Source organism: Molothrus ater, chromosome 23, assembly GCF_012460135.2.
Source record: "Molothrus ater isolate BHLD 08-10-18 breed brown headed cowbird chromosome 23, BPBGC_Mater_1.1, whole genome shotgun sequence".
In the NCBI taxonomy this organism is placed as follows: Eukaryota; Metazoa; Chordata; class Aves; order Passeriformes; family Icteridae; genus Molothrus; species Molothrus ater.
Genome location: NC_050500.2, coordinates 5,068,473 through 5,086,896, shown reverse-complemented (window position 1 = coordinate 5,086,896; position 18,424 = coordinate 5,068,473). Strand labels below are relative to the sequence as shown.

The window sequence follows — 18,424 nt, the reverse complement described above, 5'->3', positions numbered from 1 at the left end:
CCCGGCACGGCCGCGGCTCCCCCGGCACGGCGGGGCCGGGGCTCGGTGCAGAGAGCGGGGCAGATCAGCCTACAGCGGCTCTCCCTCCCCGGGACCTTAACGCGGGGGAAGCCCTCGGGAGAGCGGAGCCCGCCGCACCGCGCAGGTGAGCGGGGCTCACCCGCTCCCCGCCTCCCCGGGCTGCCACGCCTTTGTCTCCGGTCTTTGTCCCGTCCGTGCCCGGGGCAGGGAGCGCTGCTGCCACCAGCACCCTGCGCTCTCGCACGCAGCTCCTCCGCAGCACGCTGCCCTGGCATGGCCCCGCACTCCTCCTGTGACCCCCGCACGCCCAGAGCCCCTGCGCCCCTCCCAGCCCCACCTCCTCCGGCACCATGCACCCCAGTCCCGCGGGATTCCCCATGTCCCCGATTCCTCTCCACATTCCCCCACTGCCTTCCCCCTGTCTCCTCCTCCTCTTCCTCTCCCTCCTCCTCCTCTCCTTTCGGGTTTGAACACCCCCTGCCCCCCGCAGACCTGCCTCCCCTCCGCCGCTCGCACAGCTCTGCCCTGCCCTGCCCTGCCCGCCAGGCTCGCCGGACCGGCACCTTCGGACAGGTAAGCAGCGCTGCCCGCGCCGTGCTCTCCCGCCCCGGTGGATGCTCCGCCGAGCTGATTCCCCTCTGCTGTCGCGGGGACTGGGCAGGAGTGGGGAGCACCTTCCCACTTTCCGTGCGCCCCGGAGCAGACAAAGGCACGGACTGACGGGGATGCCCGGTCCCGCCGCGGAGCTCCGGTTACGGCGGCATCGCTCCGCGGTGCGGGCGGGCAGGGAGCTCGGACAGCGCCGGTGCCGGGGCGCGGTGCCTTCGGCCGGACCTATTGTCAGCCGTGCTGGGGAGCGGGCTCAGGACTCTGCCGCACGGGTCGCCTCCGTGCCCGGTGCCTCGCAGGGATGCGCGGTTCGGGCTCTGGGACTCACGTCCCACCGCCCCGCTGTGGGTCACTCCTGCCAGATTCCTCCCCACACCGCTCTGCGAAGCAAAGTCGCCCCGGACAGAGGCACCGTCCCTCTCTTAGGGCTTGAGCCCCTCGCACACCCCAGGGGAACGTCCCGGCTCCGAGGCAGCGATGCCGAGGGGCGACGGGAGCTTTTCTCACCGAGTCATTGTGTTTACAGAGCCGTGCGCTGCCCCTGCGTACCCGCGGCTTGCTGTCTGTTCTTCCTCTGTTGATAAAAGTGAGGTCTCGTTTCTGAATTAAATCAACTTGGCATCAGTTAATGGCTTATTGCAACTAGTAATTAATCACACAGAATTTAAGTGGCGCTTATCCGATTCATACCTGAAGTTTTCTGTCTGCTGGAGGATTTAATGGAAGTGGTTTTGTATTCCCATGTCCTCTCACTTAAAGAAGGAGGCATTAATTCTATATATATGGTTCAAAGTGAGAGTGTCATGCAAGGAAGAATGTTGAAAGCACAGCCTAAGCTGTTTTGCCAGTCGAGACACATCCCTGTCTCCCTCCCAGCAAAGATCAGGGCAAATCTGCCCCATTCTTCCCTGTAACACTGGCGAGTACTTTCCAGCTGGGTGAGCAATGACCTCTCCTATTGATTGTGTCCCATTTGTCACCTGGCACTGGGCATGAAACTGCAGAGTCTTCTCTGCCATGCTGACAGCAAGCAACTGTATCTTGGGTGTGAATCTCAGGCTCGTTGCTGTTTTCGTCTCTTTATTGGGTAGAGCAGACTCTGTTTGATGGCAGGTCGCCTGTGATGGCTGTGAAGTCCCAGAGGGAAGCAGAGCAGAGGGTTCTGCATATTCATTCATGGGCCCCTCTTGCCCTTCAAGGCAGTGGCTTGCTGGGCTGACCTGTCCCTGGCAGATGTTGTGTGGGGAAGCTCTCAGGGCAGGAGAAAGAGTGGCTCAGCTGTGCCTAGGGGCATTTATTTACTCGAAGGTGTCCAGTGTCGACCAAAACCGGGTGCTGGAGCTCAGCAGGGACTCAGGCAGCTCACAAGCCTGGGCTGCAGCAGAGGGAGCTCCCTGGGCTGTGCTGTGTGAACAGATGACTTCTGTCCTCATCAGGAGAGCAGAGCACAGGCTGTCAGTGGAGCTGGTGGGTGAGGGGAGTCCCAGCTCCAGCCCTACAACTAATGTTGAGTGAATCGAGTTTCAAGCGGTCACTGGATACAAACTGCCCCAGGGAGAGGCTTTGTGAAGGCACAGGGGTAGCAGCAACTACTGCTTAATGCCTTGGAAACCTGAATCCTTATGTCCTGTCTCTCCTGCCACTAATGCAATTGGTTATGTTACTGAATTTGGCCCTTTCTATTGTGGAGTGCTGTCTGGGGATGGCAAAAGTGAGAGAAAACAGCACAGCTAAAGGAACCAGGTGTTTCAAAGGGCAAAGTGGAGGGGGTGTTCAGGTAGCCTGAATATCTGCAGAGAGGAAATGTCTCGTATCACAGTCAGGAGGGACAAAGAAACTTTGGAGTCCAGTAAGTATGAAAGGCAAGATAGGGAGGAATGGTGATGATGGAAGCAGGAAACCTAAAAAGCAGGGCAGCTCTGAAAAGGAACACAAAAGGACTGAAGATCTGTGAGGAGGGAGTGTTCTGTCATCCCAAGGATGGCTGGAACAACTGCAAAAACAACTGAAATGCTTTACAAATCTAGTGTGCAGGAAAGGTTGGAAAGAATAAAAATGTTAGTACTTTTGTTCTGGAAATGAAAAGAGAAGGCCAAATATTACCTGCCTGCTTTGGGAGACCCCACAAAGCTGGGATTGAGCTTTTAGAAATGGGAAAGTCTCTTGGCAGATTGTTTGTGAACCTTCCCAGCATTTGCCTCCAGAAACAGAAAAACAGATGGAAAGAGACCCAGCAGGGAAGTGAAATCTCATTTATCTGCACAATGCCACCCTCATGGCTCCAGCCAGCTCTCTGCATGTCAGCCACCATAGAGCCCACCCCATCCATTCTGCTCCAGGCCTTCTCAAGCCCATCCATCACCCCATGGCTCCTTATTTACAGGGAGCCTGGCACACAGAGCTGGGTTTATTGTCTGCCATCCCTGCCACACAGGCACATACACACAACACCCATGCAGATGCCCATACATTTTGTGTATTGCTGCAGATTGGGGTTGTCTGGAGTCCAGGAAATCTTTACACATGTCTGCCAAAGTCTGAGCTTATCAGAGCCAAAAACAAATCTAGCCCAGCACACGTGCTTGGGTCCAGCTTGGTTCAGTCCTTGAGCATAATAAATGCATCAAAGATCTTGACAATCTCTCAGTTCAAGGGTTTTGTTCCTCTTGGCTGTGACATGAAGAAATGTGAAAAGTTAAAGCTAGGACTGTCAGATATCATGTTTTAAGCAAGACACGTGAATGGAAGAGGATGATCTAATGTTCCTGTTTTGTCAAATCCAAACCAAATACACCAGGAACATTTTCAGAGTCTATTTCAGAGCCAAGGTGACACAACTGTATTTATAGCAGAAAAACATGAGAGAATTTCCATGTACCTGCTCAGTCCATGGCTGCCTTGCAGGATTGCAAGCAGAGAGCAGAAAAATAGCAATGATATTAGTGAGTCCAGAGAAGACTTCCCACAGGGAAAATTATCCAAGATGCACCCCCCCCACCCCCCCTCAATTTCACTTAGGGGGTTGTAAACATCCACTGATGTCTTAACCCAAAATGGATCAGAAATTGTGGCTGGAAAACAGCACTGCAACTCACTTCCCAGCCCTGAGTCCATACTGCGGGCAGCTCTTTGCTGTGCTTGTGTTCATGTGAGAGGCAGATTTGCTACATCAGGGGCCTTGTAATCCTGAGGGTCTGTAAGGCAGTGCAGGAAGAGGGTGGAGCAATAAGGATGTAGGTCTGGTGTTGTGAAGAACCACAGGGGCAGCTTAACATGGCAAATACTCCCTCTATTTCCTTTACTAATGTATGAACCCTAAGAAGATGATGAATTCTGGGGTTTGTTGTAACATGTGTGTTTCTTTAAAGCAATTTAAAGGCATTTTAAGTGGAAAGGCAACTCCTTACAAGGTCAGACTTTCTGCCTGGTGTGTGTCTTGGGCAGAATTTCATCCTTTGCAGGCTGCATCAGCAGCCCAGGGCTAGCATGGGATTCTTTTGTGGACTGTGGTCCTGCCAGAAAAGAGGGTGAAGTTTATTTTGGTGCTCAGCTATTGAGGAACTTGTGTAGCATTTACATTCTCTGAAATAATCCCTTCACCCAGGATTTTTCTCCTGGGAAGCTGAGAACCCTCAGAGAAAAGGAAAACAATTCTTATCTCATTTGCTTCTCCTGTGTGGTGCTCCCATGTGGAATGTGGTTGGAGATTGTTCACCCACAGGTGATTGTTCCATTGCATTCTGCTGGGAGTTGTTTTGACTCAATGGCCAATCAGGGCCAAGCTGTGTGTGGACTCTGGGAAGAGTCACAAGTTTTCATTATTATCTTTTTAGCCTTCTGTAAGTGTCCTTTCTGTATTCTTTAGTATAGTATACTAAAGAATATAGATACTGTATTCTTTAATATAATATAGTATCATAAAACAAATATTGGCCTTCTGAGAACATGGAGTGAAATTCATCATTCCTGCCTTTGTCTGGACATTCCCAGCAAATACAAAAAACCTGAGCACTGAGAGCTAGGGATGCTGTTGTTATCTACCTGTCTTTTGTAAGTGTGAATTCTATGGGGTAAGAAAAATGAAGGAGGTATGGAATTTTCTGGAATTAAAGGTAGATCAGGACATGGAAACAAGTGGTTAGGAGAAGGCTGGGACTGCTTTGCCTCTAGCACAGCAGTGTTGCATTAACCCCAACTTGTCCATGCACTGGTTTGGTTTAGCAAACAGCTCAGATCTCCCCTGACAGCAGTGTAGCAGTGTAGGTTGTCAGGTAATGCAGGTAATCCACATAATTAATGCAAGATCCCCAGTGACAGCAACGTGGTGACGTTAACCTGCCAGTGCAGAGATGAGGCAATCTGTGTTCCTACCTGCGTTTTCACCCTGGTTTGTGCCAACAAGACAGCTGGGCTGCTTAAATAAACACCCCCTATGCTTTGAAGCAGACCTTCTGTTTAACTGCCCTGCAGCATTTAGCTGCCTCCCAGCTCCCACTGAAAATCAGAATGTGTCTGGCAGATTCCCCATCAAAGGGACACGTCTGTGAGAGTGAGATTGGAGACACCCTTGCATTCTCTTTGCACTTGTTCTCTCCTCTTGGTATTTTGCCTACAGATGAAAAGGTAAGATGCTCTTTATAGCTCTTTGAGTTGTTCTGAGTGATGTCTTAATCCATCTGGTTCTTAAAGAGAAAATCCTAGGGAAAAAAAAGCAAAGACCCCATAGTCTGGGGAAAAAGCAAATGACCCCATGCAGAGCTGTGTGTTGATATTTGTTCTAGTAGTTTGGAAGAAGATCTTAAATTTTTTTTATAGACTTAGCTGTCAGTTTGGTTTTCCTTTGTTCCAGGTAGCTGCCAATAAAATAGCATTTCTAGTGTTATGCCTTTGCAAGTGAGCTTCCCAGTGCCTCCTAAATCAGTCCTCAAGGAACAGTTTATTGTCTTTTATGGCCAGTAGAAATACCTGCTTTTTGAAAACTGTATGAAAAGAAGGCCCCTGTGCTGCCTGCCTCTTTCCAGGGAATGGCTGAACAGAAAATGTGTTCCCAGGCTATGAGCAGCAACAGAAAGGAATCCTGGAAAGGCAGGATTGGCTGGTGAGTGCATGAGCAGGGTTTTTACAATTAACAAGATGAAGGCATCTCTCTCAACTCCAGGATGCTGGGCTGGTGTGATGGCAAAGTTTTCACTGACTCAAAATTCTCCATATCTATCTCTCAGGCTGAAAGAAAAAGGGCAAAGGAAGACCCCAAGCCACTCCTAGTGTATTTTCTGTCAACTCCACAGAAACTGGAGTCAGAATTGGCTGAAAGGCTGTTACCTGCTGCCCTTCACAGGCTGCAATGGCTGCTGTCATGGTTTGATACTGGCCAAACACCAGGCCCCCATGAAAGTTGTTTGCTCACCCTCTTATGCTATAGTTGGGCAGAGGAGAGGGGAAAAAAAATTAACAAATTTAATTGAGATTGAGATAAGGGCTGGGAGGAAAATACTCTAAGAGCAAAACAGGTTCAAATTTAAAAGTATAAGGTAAATTTATTATTCACAGAGTCAGAAGAGGATAATGAGAAGTAAAAGAAGCCTTTAAAACACCTTTTCCCCTCCCCAGCTCTTCCCTCTTTGTCCCAACGGTTCAGGGAGACAGGGCAGAGGGGTTTTGGTCAGTTTATCACTCAAGGTCTTGTTCTGTTCACTCAGGGAAAGGAATCTCCTCTGCTCTGCCATGGCTTCCCTCCCACAGGCAACAGCCATCCCAAAACTGCTGTGGTGTGGGTCACTCATCCACAGGGTGCAGTCCTCTAAGGACAGGCTGCTCTGGTTTGGGAGCAGGACCCTCTCTCTGTTCAGGTCTCCTGCTGGATCCCAGTTTTCTCTGCCATCCACCCACTCCACCATGAGCACTTTTCCCAGAGGCTGTGAGTGGATCCCTGCATGCCCCATGGACTTCATGCATCACAAGGGCACAGTTTGTTTTAGCAGGGTCCTCACCACAGCTTGCAGAGGAATCTCTGCTCCGATGCTTGGAGCACCTGTTAGGAAAATTAATCCACAAACACCAGAGGTTTATGTCCAGAAAGGAGACAGAGGAGTCCTTTTTTGGCTTTATTCCAATAAAGGCAGAGGCCATGGGGCATTCCCCTCAATCTCTCCAGTTTTTGGAGGATGCAGCCTCCTTTTTATCCCAATTTCCAGCCACGTTTCCCTTCTCTCTTTCCCCATTGGCTGAGGTACTTGAGAGGTTCAGACTTCCCAGAACACCTGATACCAAAGATTGCCCTCTAATGTATAACCCTCCCTTTTCATTTTTAATTCTTACTGAATTTAGGGGTTTTTCTTCTCCATTGTTTCTTTCATCTTTCAATGTCTAATTTCGTTTATCAGCAAACCTAAAGTTTATTTGTAAAAGCAAATCTCTTTTTCCATTCATCAATCAGTGGAATCCTTCCCATTGTTTCTTTTATCTCCCAGTGCTGGTTTTATCTACCAGCAGATCCACAAAGACAAATCCACTGTTCCTCTCACACCTCCTTCCCTTCCCTTTGGCTCTGTCGGACATGGTGGAAGTTTCTAGCAAGAACCCAGGAAGTTTCTAGTTTCTTACCCCTGTGGCCCCCACTACCAGGCTGTGCCAAATCAACGCACTGGCCAAGCAGAAAATCACCTGGAGGAGGGAGTATGAGCCCCTGTGATTAAGCAGCAAAGTGGCTCTCCTGGTGAACAGATGGAAATCAGGTGCAGCCAAGTGCTGAGGTGCAGGGAAGACTGAGATGGGGTTGAGTGAAAAGCTGTGGCTGTAACTCTGACAGTGTTTCTCAAGCATTAGCATAGGCCTGGTTTTGTGGCAGTCAGTATCCCAGGGAACTCTGTTTTTAAGCATGTCTTCATGCTGCCCAGAGAGAGAGGGACAGTCTGCAAAAGCTGCACTAGGAATGCTGCAAACTCCTTCCCCCATTTTGTGGGAAAGGACAGGGGAGAATGACTGAATAACTTAATTAGAGAATGTTCTGACTTGTACAGAGCACGAAGCCACAACGTCCCAAAGCCATGTCTTGTAACACAAACAAAAGGATGGAAGAAGACCCTCAAAAATATAACAGTGAAGCAGAATGAATGAGAACAGTCTGCAGCCACTGTGCTGGTGGACTCAATGAAACTTGGTCTCGATGTTCTTGGGGCTTAAATTACCCTCCCAGTGACAGCCTTGCCTGGTGACCTGTGCAGGATCAAGGAGGGAAAGTGGGACAAGCTCAGGAAACCTCAGCCTGCCTCTGCCCCTTGGTCCTTGAGACCAGCATCCCCTGCTCTGCTGACAGCCTTTTTATTTCCCTGCTATGCCATGGGGTATCAGCACAAAATCTCCAGTGTTTTTTCTTTCTTTGACCAATTTCCACCACCCTGGAGCAGTATGCAAGCACGTGTGGAAGTCTCTTGTCTTGAGCTGCTCAGGGCTGTTACCGGTCCTGTGTGGCCACCATCTGCCTCCAGTTCTGTTCATTTTGACATCTTCATTGCAAGAAAACCAGCTGTGAGGAGGGGCCGGTGCCCCTAGCCCAGGATGCCAGCCTGGCAGCTGGTGTTGTGCCAGGCTTAAGAGCTGTGGGCAGGAGCCAGCCCCCCCAGCCCCTCAGATGGTGGGCTGTGAATAGGAGGGTAGGGGGGCTAGCTGGGAATCAAAGGGAAGTGTCCTGCTGATTGATGACCTCATTTGCACATGAAACTAGGACCTCTCAGCCCTGCAGGCCCTGCACATGTGTCTCAGCTGCTGTAACCAGGGCTGGGAGAAGAGGAGATAAGCAAAGAGGGAATAACTTGCTTCCACCTCAGGACCATAATGGTTTTTATCTAAGTGTCTTAGGACTGAATCTTGACGGCCTTTACAGTTCCTAAGTGTTGGTTGGTTGCTTTTTTTTCCCCCCCTTTTTTAATTGCAGGTGAGACAGAGCACCCATGATTATGGAAACTTCTTCCACCTTCTCTTCTTTCCTTTTCCTGTGCGTGCTGGTTCTTTCAGACATCAGCCTTGCAATCTCCCTGAACCCTGGCACAAAGCTCAAAAATGCCCCAGAGAACAACCACCACCTTCAAAATCAAGAGATGTGGCTGCAGCAGCCCAGAACTGGGCGCCATCACAGGCAAGGCTTGGCCAAGAAGGAGAGGATCCACTCCATGCCTTCCAGAGGGCAGCTGGCTGGGGAAGAGACTCTCAAGATGGGCAGTGGAGCTTCAGCAGTGGAAGAGCTGGTGGCAGAGGGACAGCCAGCAGCCCTGAAACAGAATAAGGACGTGTTCCTGGGGTTTGAATCGTATCCTGAGAGGGAAAACCAGTCCCCAGGCTCTGAGAAAGGAAAGAAGCAGAACCGAGAGCATCGTCGGCACAGCCGCAGGGACAGGCTCAAACATCACCAAGGTATTGGAGCTCCAAGGGGAGCTGGGGCTGTTGTGGCACTGGGAATGAGCATCTCTTGTGTGAGGGCAAGAAGAGGCAGCTGTGGGGGAGCCACATGTGCGTGTGGAGGGTGTGGAGTGTGTGCCTGCTCTGGGGAGAAATGTGCCAAACAAAAGAGGCACAAGAAAAAAGGGGAACTGCAGAATCAAAATTTGAGTGCTGGCTGCAATTTTGTGAAAATGACCTAGTTTGTGTCACAGGGGGAGCTCTGAGAGACCCTAAGACTTGAGGGGCTGTTTTAGGGTGGTCTGTTTTGTTGTTTTTATTTTCCTTTTTAGCAAATGGCCCAATTTAGGAACAAGTATGTCTGAGCCATGCTCAATCTGTCCACTGACTTCAAAAAATAATGAGAATTAGAAAAAACAAACCCCTCTTATTTTGCTTTGAAGACCAGTTTCTTCTCACCAGAGCTTGTACTCTTCTATATTTATGCTGAACAACAACAAAAAAAATTCAGATTTTGCATATGTGAAATTGCAGTGATAACTTTAAAATGTTGCTTGATTTTGACTGGGACTGCTTTCCTTTGCAGGTCAAGTTGTGGGTGGGTGTTTCTGTGGTATGAGCTCAGTGTGGTAAACCTTGAGTTCTGTTAAAGAGAGGCAATTTGTGTCAATCTACACTATGTGACAAGCTGGGTGGCACGTCCTTGAGTTCCATCTTTCACTCCTCCCTGCCTCAGTAAGAAGAGCTTTATTGTTTTTTCAGAGGACTGACTAAACAGCTTGTGTTAGCAATATGAAAGAACACGCAACAAAACTGGTTTGAAGCAATATTTGCAGACTACAAACAGGGTTTATTTCTTGAGGTTAACTTAAGGTCTATATTTAAATTAAGACTTATGAAGAAGAGGGGCATATCTGTGAAGATAATTTCAAGTTAGGTAAGTTCTGACTTGAGCTAAACTGAAATAACTCACTACTAAAATCAAATAAGAATGTATTTACAGGTATTTGCAATAGCTTAATCCATTGGTTTAAAAATGGTTATATAGATACATTTTGTACTTTTGAGACCACAAAAAAACATGTTTTGCTTCTTAAACAAGAGATAGATCTTCAGGGAGGTGTGATTTTGTATGTCTTAAGCATGCAAAAATCCAGCTGCATATACTCTGGACCTGGTTTATCACTGTAATAGCTCATTACTCTATTATACAGTGGTCTAAAACAGCAGCTCAGGACCATGGAAGAGAGGTTGGCAACTGGATGAAACATGAATTCCTTTGACTCAAATCTGTCAGATGGAGAAAAGGGATGAGAAAGGTAATGCCACTGTACCTGTTGCCCTCTGCAGGGAAGACTCCTGGTGCTGGGCCAAGCTCCCTGTACAAGAAACCCAAAAGCTCTGAAGAACAATTTCAAAATCTTCAAGCAGAGGAAGCTACAAGTCTGACTCCCAGCACACTCCTCATTGCTGCACTGGACACAGCTGTTTCCACAGAAGAGCCTCCTGTTCTTCCAGCCACCTCACCACGGTCACAGGTAAAGAGACAGCTCTGTACCTCCAAGCCTGGCCTCCCCCTCAGCTGCCCGACTTCACTGAGTTTCAAGGGCCACAGAGACAGCAGGAGCACTTGACTGAAGTGCCAGCATGTCCCAATGCTTGCTGCTCACCTTTTGCTCTCACACAGAAGCAGTGGAAACTTCCCTCTTGGCTCAGCCTCAACAAGGGAAAGGTCTTTGCTTTTGAAAATGAGATGCCAGGAATCCCCAATGGATAAGACAGGAGTGGAGGAGGGGAGAGGCAATCATAAAGCCTTTTTAATGTAAAAGCAACATGAAAATTTGCAAAGACTTCAGTGTCTCTACAGGAGTGTAATCTGTTGTCTGGTTTTTTTGTGGTTTGCAGGCTCGCCTCAGGCAAGATGGGGATGTGATGCCCACCTTGGATATGGCACTCTTTGACTGGACTGATTATGAGGATCTCAAACCAGAAATGTGGCCATCTGCTAAAAAGAAAGGTGCTAAACCTCCCTTCCTCTTTCCCAAAAGTCATCCTGTAAGGCTTGTCTATGGTTAGTATTCATAGATGGGCTGAAGGACAGGAGATCATAGTGGTGGGGGAAGAGAGAAGCAGCATAATGCTGATTGAGTTTTGTGCTCAGTTTCAGAATGTTTCTCATTTTGGATGCATATTTGGAGGGCAGAGTAAAAATGATAAATGGAGAGTGGATAAATAGGGAGGAGATCTGACTACAAAGGTTTAGAGTTCAAACTCTTGAAATTTGAGGCTGGTTTTACCCTGGAAAAATATATTCTCCAAAATGAAAACACTTAGCGTGAAATGTTCTATCAGCATCTTTTGTTTTTTACACAGAAAAACGCCGCAGTAAGAGCCCCAACAGTGGAAATGAAACCACAACAGCTGAAGGAGAGCCATGTGATCACCACCTCGACTGCCTCCCAGGTCAGCAGCAGCCTGGCAGAGTCATTTCTCCAAACACGGCATGTTTGAAATCCAGCCCAGGTTTTAAGATGTGCATTCCAGTTTCTACTAGTGATAGGAAGTGGCATGCAAGGGAAGGGCAGAGGCTCTCTAGGTGTGCTGTGGGACCTGATGGTGTCTGTACAAGGGAGCTGTCATGGGTGTCTACAGCCCTGAGAGTAAGGGGACAGCTGAGCTGTGCTGACCCCTGGTCCTGTGTTGCAGGCTCTTGCTGTGACCTACGTGAACACCTCTGCAAACCACACAACCGAGGCCTTAACAACAAGTGTTATGATGACTGTATGTGCACTGAAGGTGAGTGCAGCTCTTTGCTCCCTGCCTTGCTTTAAAAGGCAGGTGTCTGCCAAGGAAGGCAGGAACCTCCCTTGGAATGGAAAACATGAACCCCTTCCCTCCAAATTATTATAGCTTTGAAATAACGGGGCTTTCAGGCAAATATATGAGGAAAGGAATAACAGTTCTTTACTATCTATCTATCTATCTATCTATCTATCTATCTATCTATCTATCTATCTATCTATCTATAGTTGTAGCAGGCACAGGGCCTGCAAGGCCTCCATGGAGTTCAGCAGCCTAAGATAGGAAATGCAGAGTCATGATGACTGGACCTAAGCCCCTTTTTCTGCCTTCAGACCCTTGCTTAACTCTCTGTAAGTCTATAGGTTACTTTCCTTTTGACCCTTACTATTGGACAATTTGTAAAACTCTTGTATCCTATATAAAGAGCTACTTTTGCCCAGCTTGGGAGAAGAGTGGTCCCCGAGACTTTTGCAGAGGCTGCAAATAAATACATCCCTGTGGAACCTCACACAGCCTTCTCCTCTCTCCCCCTGTGTCTGCCTAAGGCCCTTAGCAAGCTAAAGAACTGAAATCACAAAATGAGCTGATAATCACTAAGAGCTGAGCTTGCTAAGGTAGCCTGCAGCTGGGAACTGCCTGGGAGCCCAGGGAAGCTGTGCTGGACAGGACTGTGGTGGTGTTCACAGGGCTCCCAGGACGAGGGAAGAGATGAGAATCTTGACTCCATGTTTCAGAAGGCTGATTTATTATTTTATGATCTATATTATATTAAAAGAAAATGATATATTAAAACTATAGAGAAGAAGAATAGAGAAAGGATTCATCAGAAGGCTAGCAAGGAATAGAAAGGAATGGAATGATAATAAAATCTTGTGGCTGACCAGAGAGTCTGAGCCAGCTGACTGTGATTGGCCATTAATTAAAAACAACCACATGAGACCAATCCCAGATGCACCTGTTGCATTCCACAGCAGCAGTTAACCATTGGTTACATTTCGTTTCTGTGGCCTCTCAGCTTCTCAGGAGAAAAGATCCTAATGAAAGGATTTTTCATCAAATCTACCTGTGACACAAGGCTGCGCTATCTGGAGCAGCGATGGCCAGCTGGGGATACCCTTGTGCCTAACATGTTGTGCCTAACATGACTTTCCCAAGTTGATTTCAACTGAGCTTGTAGCAATTTAGTAGGTGTGGGAAGGACTCAGGCTTTTGTTTCTTAAAACTATTTCTGAAGAATCCACAGCAGCCTTTACTAGGCAGGTGCATTATGAAAGTGTTAAAAGGCAATCTTCTAGTCTAAACATGCTCAGGATCAGCTCCAGGCACTGAGTCTTGCCTGCCAGAAAAAACTCTGTTTGCCAAGCTTTGTGACCTGCATTAGGTACCCAGTGATTTGACCTGGCTCTTTGCCTACTTTTTACCCAGTTCAATGGGCAGCTTTCCTGGAGTTGCAATGTTAAATGATAATCTTCACCCTGGGCGTGTTGTGTAACACCACAAGGTCCTAATCAGAGATGACCTTCTGATAGATTAGCCTAGAAACAAGAACTGTGTTTCTGCAATCCTTAATGAGGCTGCTGTGTGTCCTGTGTAGTATAAAAATCCCCAGAGAGGGAAGATCCAGGTAAGATAGACAAGAGGCTTAGATTGGAGTAGAGCTTTGATCTTGCATGCTCTCCTTTTAGGAGGCCAGTTTGCCCTGGGGTGATTGCTAATGAGGGGCACAAACCCAGCTTTTTAAGGTAGCTGGTCTCAATGTAGCCCAGGGACATAATTCCCAAGGCCTGCTATGTGACATCATCTGGATCTCCAGTGTACAACCAAGGAAAGTTTTGAGCTGTCTTATTACAAAAGCTATACATCCTCTGCTGCCTGCTCTAGAAGTGAAAAGAGCTGCAGTTTCTAGAATGATCAAATCAGCTCCTGCCATGCCCAATGACAAGATCCTGCACTACTGAAAAGCAGGGTTTTCATGAGAATTATTTACCCACAGGCTATACCCTGTTTGGCCCAACTAGCTACACATTCTGGTGTAACAAAGTCAGACAAGAAACAGCATAAAATCAACCTCTTGGAGCCAGAAACCAAGTAATTACCATGACCAGAGGCTCCCATTACCTTCCACTGCCATGGTTTTTACAAATAAAATGCCTTTTCTCCCCTTCATACTCACCCATGCTATATTAGCTAGCTTCCTTCAGACCGTGCACATTGAGCATCTAAAAAAGAGAAATTAAAGGAGATGAGCAGTGGGCTTTGGATCAGACCCCCCAGTAATAACACTTCAAAGTCTCTTCCCTTCTCTCTTGAAGCTTCAGAGAAGTAAATAGCAAGGGGAGGTCCCTAGTCATTGCTGCTGCACATTAAGTCTGCAGTAATTTCCCAGTGGAGAGATTACTTAGACAGTAATGGGAAGTAATAGGAGGAAACCAAGCAGGGCTTCCATAAAATCACTGGAAACAATTGGAATAATTCATTGGTATTTCAAGAATCTAGGGGAACCTGACTGAACAATGAATCCCAAACCAGAACAGTGAGGCAAACAGAATGGCAGTGCCCAGAGAGCAATATGCCTTGAATGTGAGGCATTTCTCTCTCACCCTATTTGACACAGCACCAGGACTGTCCCCAGTGCAGCAGATGCAGTGAGGTAGAGAAATAGTTGGTGTTACTGCAGTAGTGAGCCCTGGTCCCTGCTCACTTCTGCACATTGTGAAAAATGCCAATCACTTGTTTTTAGAATTTTAAAAGTTTAATAGTAATGAAATGGTTATAAAAATAGCAATATAATTAGAGTAATAAAAATTTGAATAATTGGGATTAGGACAATATGAGACAATAGCAACAAAGAGTTATGGACAGTCTGGGTACCTCTTTCTGGGCAAAATAAGCCTGAAAAAGGACACACATTAACAGAGGATTAACCCTTAAAAGCAACAGCCTGTTGCATATTCATACATCTCATACATGATGCATAAATTCCATCCAAACACAGGATTCTGTCTGGGCAGTGTCAGCTTCTTCCTCTGAATCCTGACAGTGTCTTCAGGGCTGAGTGAGGCAGGAAGAAGTTTGTTTCTTCTGATAAGGGAGCAATAAATTCTTTCTCTGAAAGATTTAGGTGTCCTGTGGCTGCTATCTCAGTGGGAGTACCTCATTCCTCTCTTTAAAAAAGTATCTTACATAGCATAGTTTCTATTTTAACATTCTGTTATAACACAAAACTATATTTAACACACTACTTAAGAAAATTAATACAGCATTACTTTCTAACATAACACATATCATATTCATTTTAATATTTGCAAAAAGCCAATCATAAAATCTGCATTTTTCACAACGTCTTTTCCATAGGGCTGCGCTGTTACGCCAAATTCCACCGGAACCGGAGAGTGACCCGGAGGAAGGGGCGCTGTGTGGAGCCTGACTCAGCCAATGGAGAGCAGGGATCTTTCATTAATGTTTAGGAGGGTGGGACTCCTGCCTGGATGGTCAGGAGCTGGGGTCAAACTGTTTCTACCTAGCAGTGAGAATTAGAGGAAAAAGCTGAGCAAATGATGGAAGCTGCAGGCTCTGAACATGCCAGGTCCCAGCTACACTGAAATTCGTGTTCATTATAAATACAGTGGCATCAGCCTTTTCCATAGCAGGACTGCACTCCCTGTCCCTTCCTTCAGCACACTCGTGCCACTGAATTGAGTCCCCCTCTCCTAGTTAGTAAGCAATGATCATGACTCCCATTCTGATGGTCCTGGCAGGAAAAGGCTCTGCAGTTTCATCTTCTCTCAAGAGAGGCAAGATGTGGAAGATCCTTCGGGGCCAAGGGGATATGAGCTTAAACTTTACCCCTTAATTATTGCTTGAGAATAAAGGTAGACAGATCCTCCTTAAGGACTGGAAGTTCCTAGAGGAGAGGAAATTGGTAGCATCCAGGTGGAATCAAAGATGGGCAATGGATCAGCTGCCTGCCCAGGTGAGAGGGGACCCTCTGGCACACCTCTTGCTCTCTCCCTTTTTCACTGCTTCAGATATATTCCTTAGCTGTTACACACTACCACTGCATCTTGGGACCTGTCATCTTTGGGACCATCCAATTCCACTCCATCCTTCCTTCCTTTCTTGCTTTCAGAGAACCACCTGGTTTCTGCAAGGATATGGCAAGACATCCCAGCCTGTAGCTCTCACTCATTTTTCTATCCTGCCAGGTCTGTTATTTTTAATTACTATTTTTAGGAGCTTTCTGGGGAAGTGATAGTTTTCCTAGTGAGCCAAAAATAAAGTTTTTGGTAACAGGAGATAGGGACAGGCTGTTCCATTGTAGTAAAACCTGTGACATGTTGCATGTGTGTTTCTGTGATATGTAAATAAAGATATGATGGATATCGTTTGTGCAACTCTTCTGCTTTTTGACTGCACCCAAGGATGTGGAGGAGCCAGAAAAGCCTATGAGGAAGTTGGTCAGCAGGTAACACTGGTGACTTGAGGTAATCACACAGAACAATTGTGCCACTGGTTGAAAAATTTCTTTGCCCAAGGTTGCCTGTATTCTCACTCAAATTGGAAATAACTGTTTCTACCTAGTGTAGCCAGCCAGATGTTTTAAACATTTTTATATTAGTACCTTTATTACTGGCTTCAGTGATATATTGGAGCAACAAAGGCTTTGTGTGTTAACCTGGAGTCGTGGTAGCTGGTGAAGATGTTTTTTGCTACTGCTAACACCCCAATACCCTGACTTCTGCAGCTATGAAACTTTTATATCCCAGAGCCTGGAGATGTATAGCACTTTCTTTAGGAACAGAAGTATTAATCATGGTACTTGGGCAGAATCCTCTTTACACAGCTTCCCTAAACCCCCTATGTTCCATTTAGTTAGTCAAAACTCCAACTTGCAATCTTGTTTATGCTACAGTGCCCCTTTGCATTGTGTATTCACTCAAAAACTGTGAGAGTTACACTTTACATCTCTAATTTGAGTGCCCACTCATGGCCACAGAGAAACGCTGTGAATGTCACACTGTCACTTCTGACCTGTGCACACCTGCTAAAGGAGGAATTTTTATGGGAGCACTTAGGCAAAACCTACCACAGAGCTGGATGCAGCTGTTTAGATTTCTGTTTACAGCATGACAGGCTTAGCACAAAAGACAGAAGTAAAGAAAGGTGGTTTGCCTCCAGCTCGATGCCACAGCAGCAAGGATTCAGTTTATTAACCCAGGGAGAGCAATGCAGCCCCTCCTTCAGCCCAGATGTGAATAGTGGGTGGTGCTGCCAGAGCCATTGTCAGTGGAAGCATAAAGGGAAAAAAGGCTCCTAATTGATCACATTCAATTGCAGAGCTCTCAGCCTCTGGTCTGTGTGACACTGATGAGAACCACATGCACAAGCACTATCAAAACCAGGTTTGATATCACACTGATTTTCAGTGTAGGAGCCAAGGTCTGGGGGGAACAGTGCAACTGAAAGCAAGAAGGAAATTTTGCAGGGATCTTTATCCTTGGTGATGCAGGTATTCCTTGCCTCTTACACTACAAATGGGATCCTTGTAGGATCATGGACAGTGTTTTGGGCAAGACTGTTGCATATCATGAAATACAAGCAAGCCTGAATTTTGTCAGAGCTTTTAGACTCTAAAAGGAGACTTACTCCTTCAGTTCTTGCTTTTTCAGCCTTCAGTCTGCTATTAACTCTGAATATAAAAAAAACATTATTCTTAATTGGTGGGATTAGTTAAGGTCAGTGAAAATTCAGTTAACTATGATCAGTCAAGTTTACTGACACAATTTACAGATTACTGGATTGATTGCTCACATTGGAGTTTCAGAAAGAGCCTGTGACCAAGTGTCATTCCTGCTAGCCAAGCTGTGGTGTGGCAGAAGTGGAGCAGGAAGGGTGAGCAGTGGTACAGGCACATGCTGCACAGCCACAGCAGCATGAAAACTATCAGCCTGAAATATGGGTCAGCCAGATCAACTCCTGACTTCACAATTGCAGTGCAAAGGAAAGCTGTTGAGTAAATAACGTGCAAAGGTGTGGAATGCAAGAGCAGCCTGTGATATAAAACCCCAGGGCAACATTTGTCCAAGCCCAAGCCACTTGTGAGCACAGCAAAGCTTCTTAGTGCCACTCTGTGCTGTCTCACAGGCGTGACAGCAGCTGCAGAGCATCACCATCATGGGTTACTCTTACAGCTTTCCCCTTTCTCTCCAGTATCTCATAGCCACTGTGCAGTTTTGCCTTTGGGGGCATTAGGTCTGAAGGAGAGAGACACAAATGTCAAGCAAGACTTGATTTATATGTTCTTCTCAACTGATTGTTTAAGAAACTCAAATTAAGAATTCACACAAGCTCAGCTTCTCTGCTGCCCCCAGAGAATTTAAGTCAGAGCTCTTGCAAGATTGTCTATTGTCTTGAAAGGACTTTGGACCAAGCCCAAACCAGCCATAGCAGGACTCTGTGCAATAATTCTAAAGTTAATCACAGAGCATGCATGCAAGAAAGGTGAGTGACAAAGTCCCACCCAAAGTCCTGTTCTACAGCTACTGCTGTTAGTAGCCTCTGAGAGTCCAAGGGTTCTGCATCACCTTAAACTGCTCTC

General features: G+C 46.9%; 1 protein-coding gene across 1 annotated transcript; it reads left to right on the top strand.

Annotated features, from left to right (window-relative positions):
* The first annotated feature begins 29 nt into the window (after positions 1–29).
* DRAXIN (dorsal inhibitory axon guidance protein) lies at positions 30–16,213 on the top strand. Its single transcript, XM_036396140.2, has 7 exons — positions 30–594; positions 8,564–9,039; positions 10,375–10,562; positions 10,930–11,041; positions 11,398–11,487; positions 11,731–11,820; positions 15,181–16,213. The coding sequence occupies exons 2-7, from the start codon at positions 8,580–8,582 to the stop codon at positions 15,291–15,293; spliced, it is 1,053 nt and encodes a 350-aa protein (XP_036252033.1). The 5' UTR covers positions 30–594; positions 8,564–8,579; the 3' UTR covers positions 15,294–16,213.
* Positions 16,214–18,424: the final 2,211 nt, after the last annotated feature.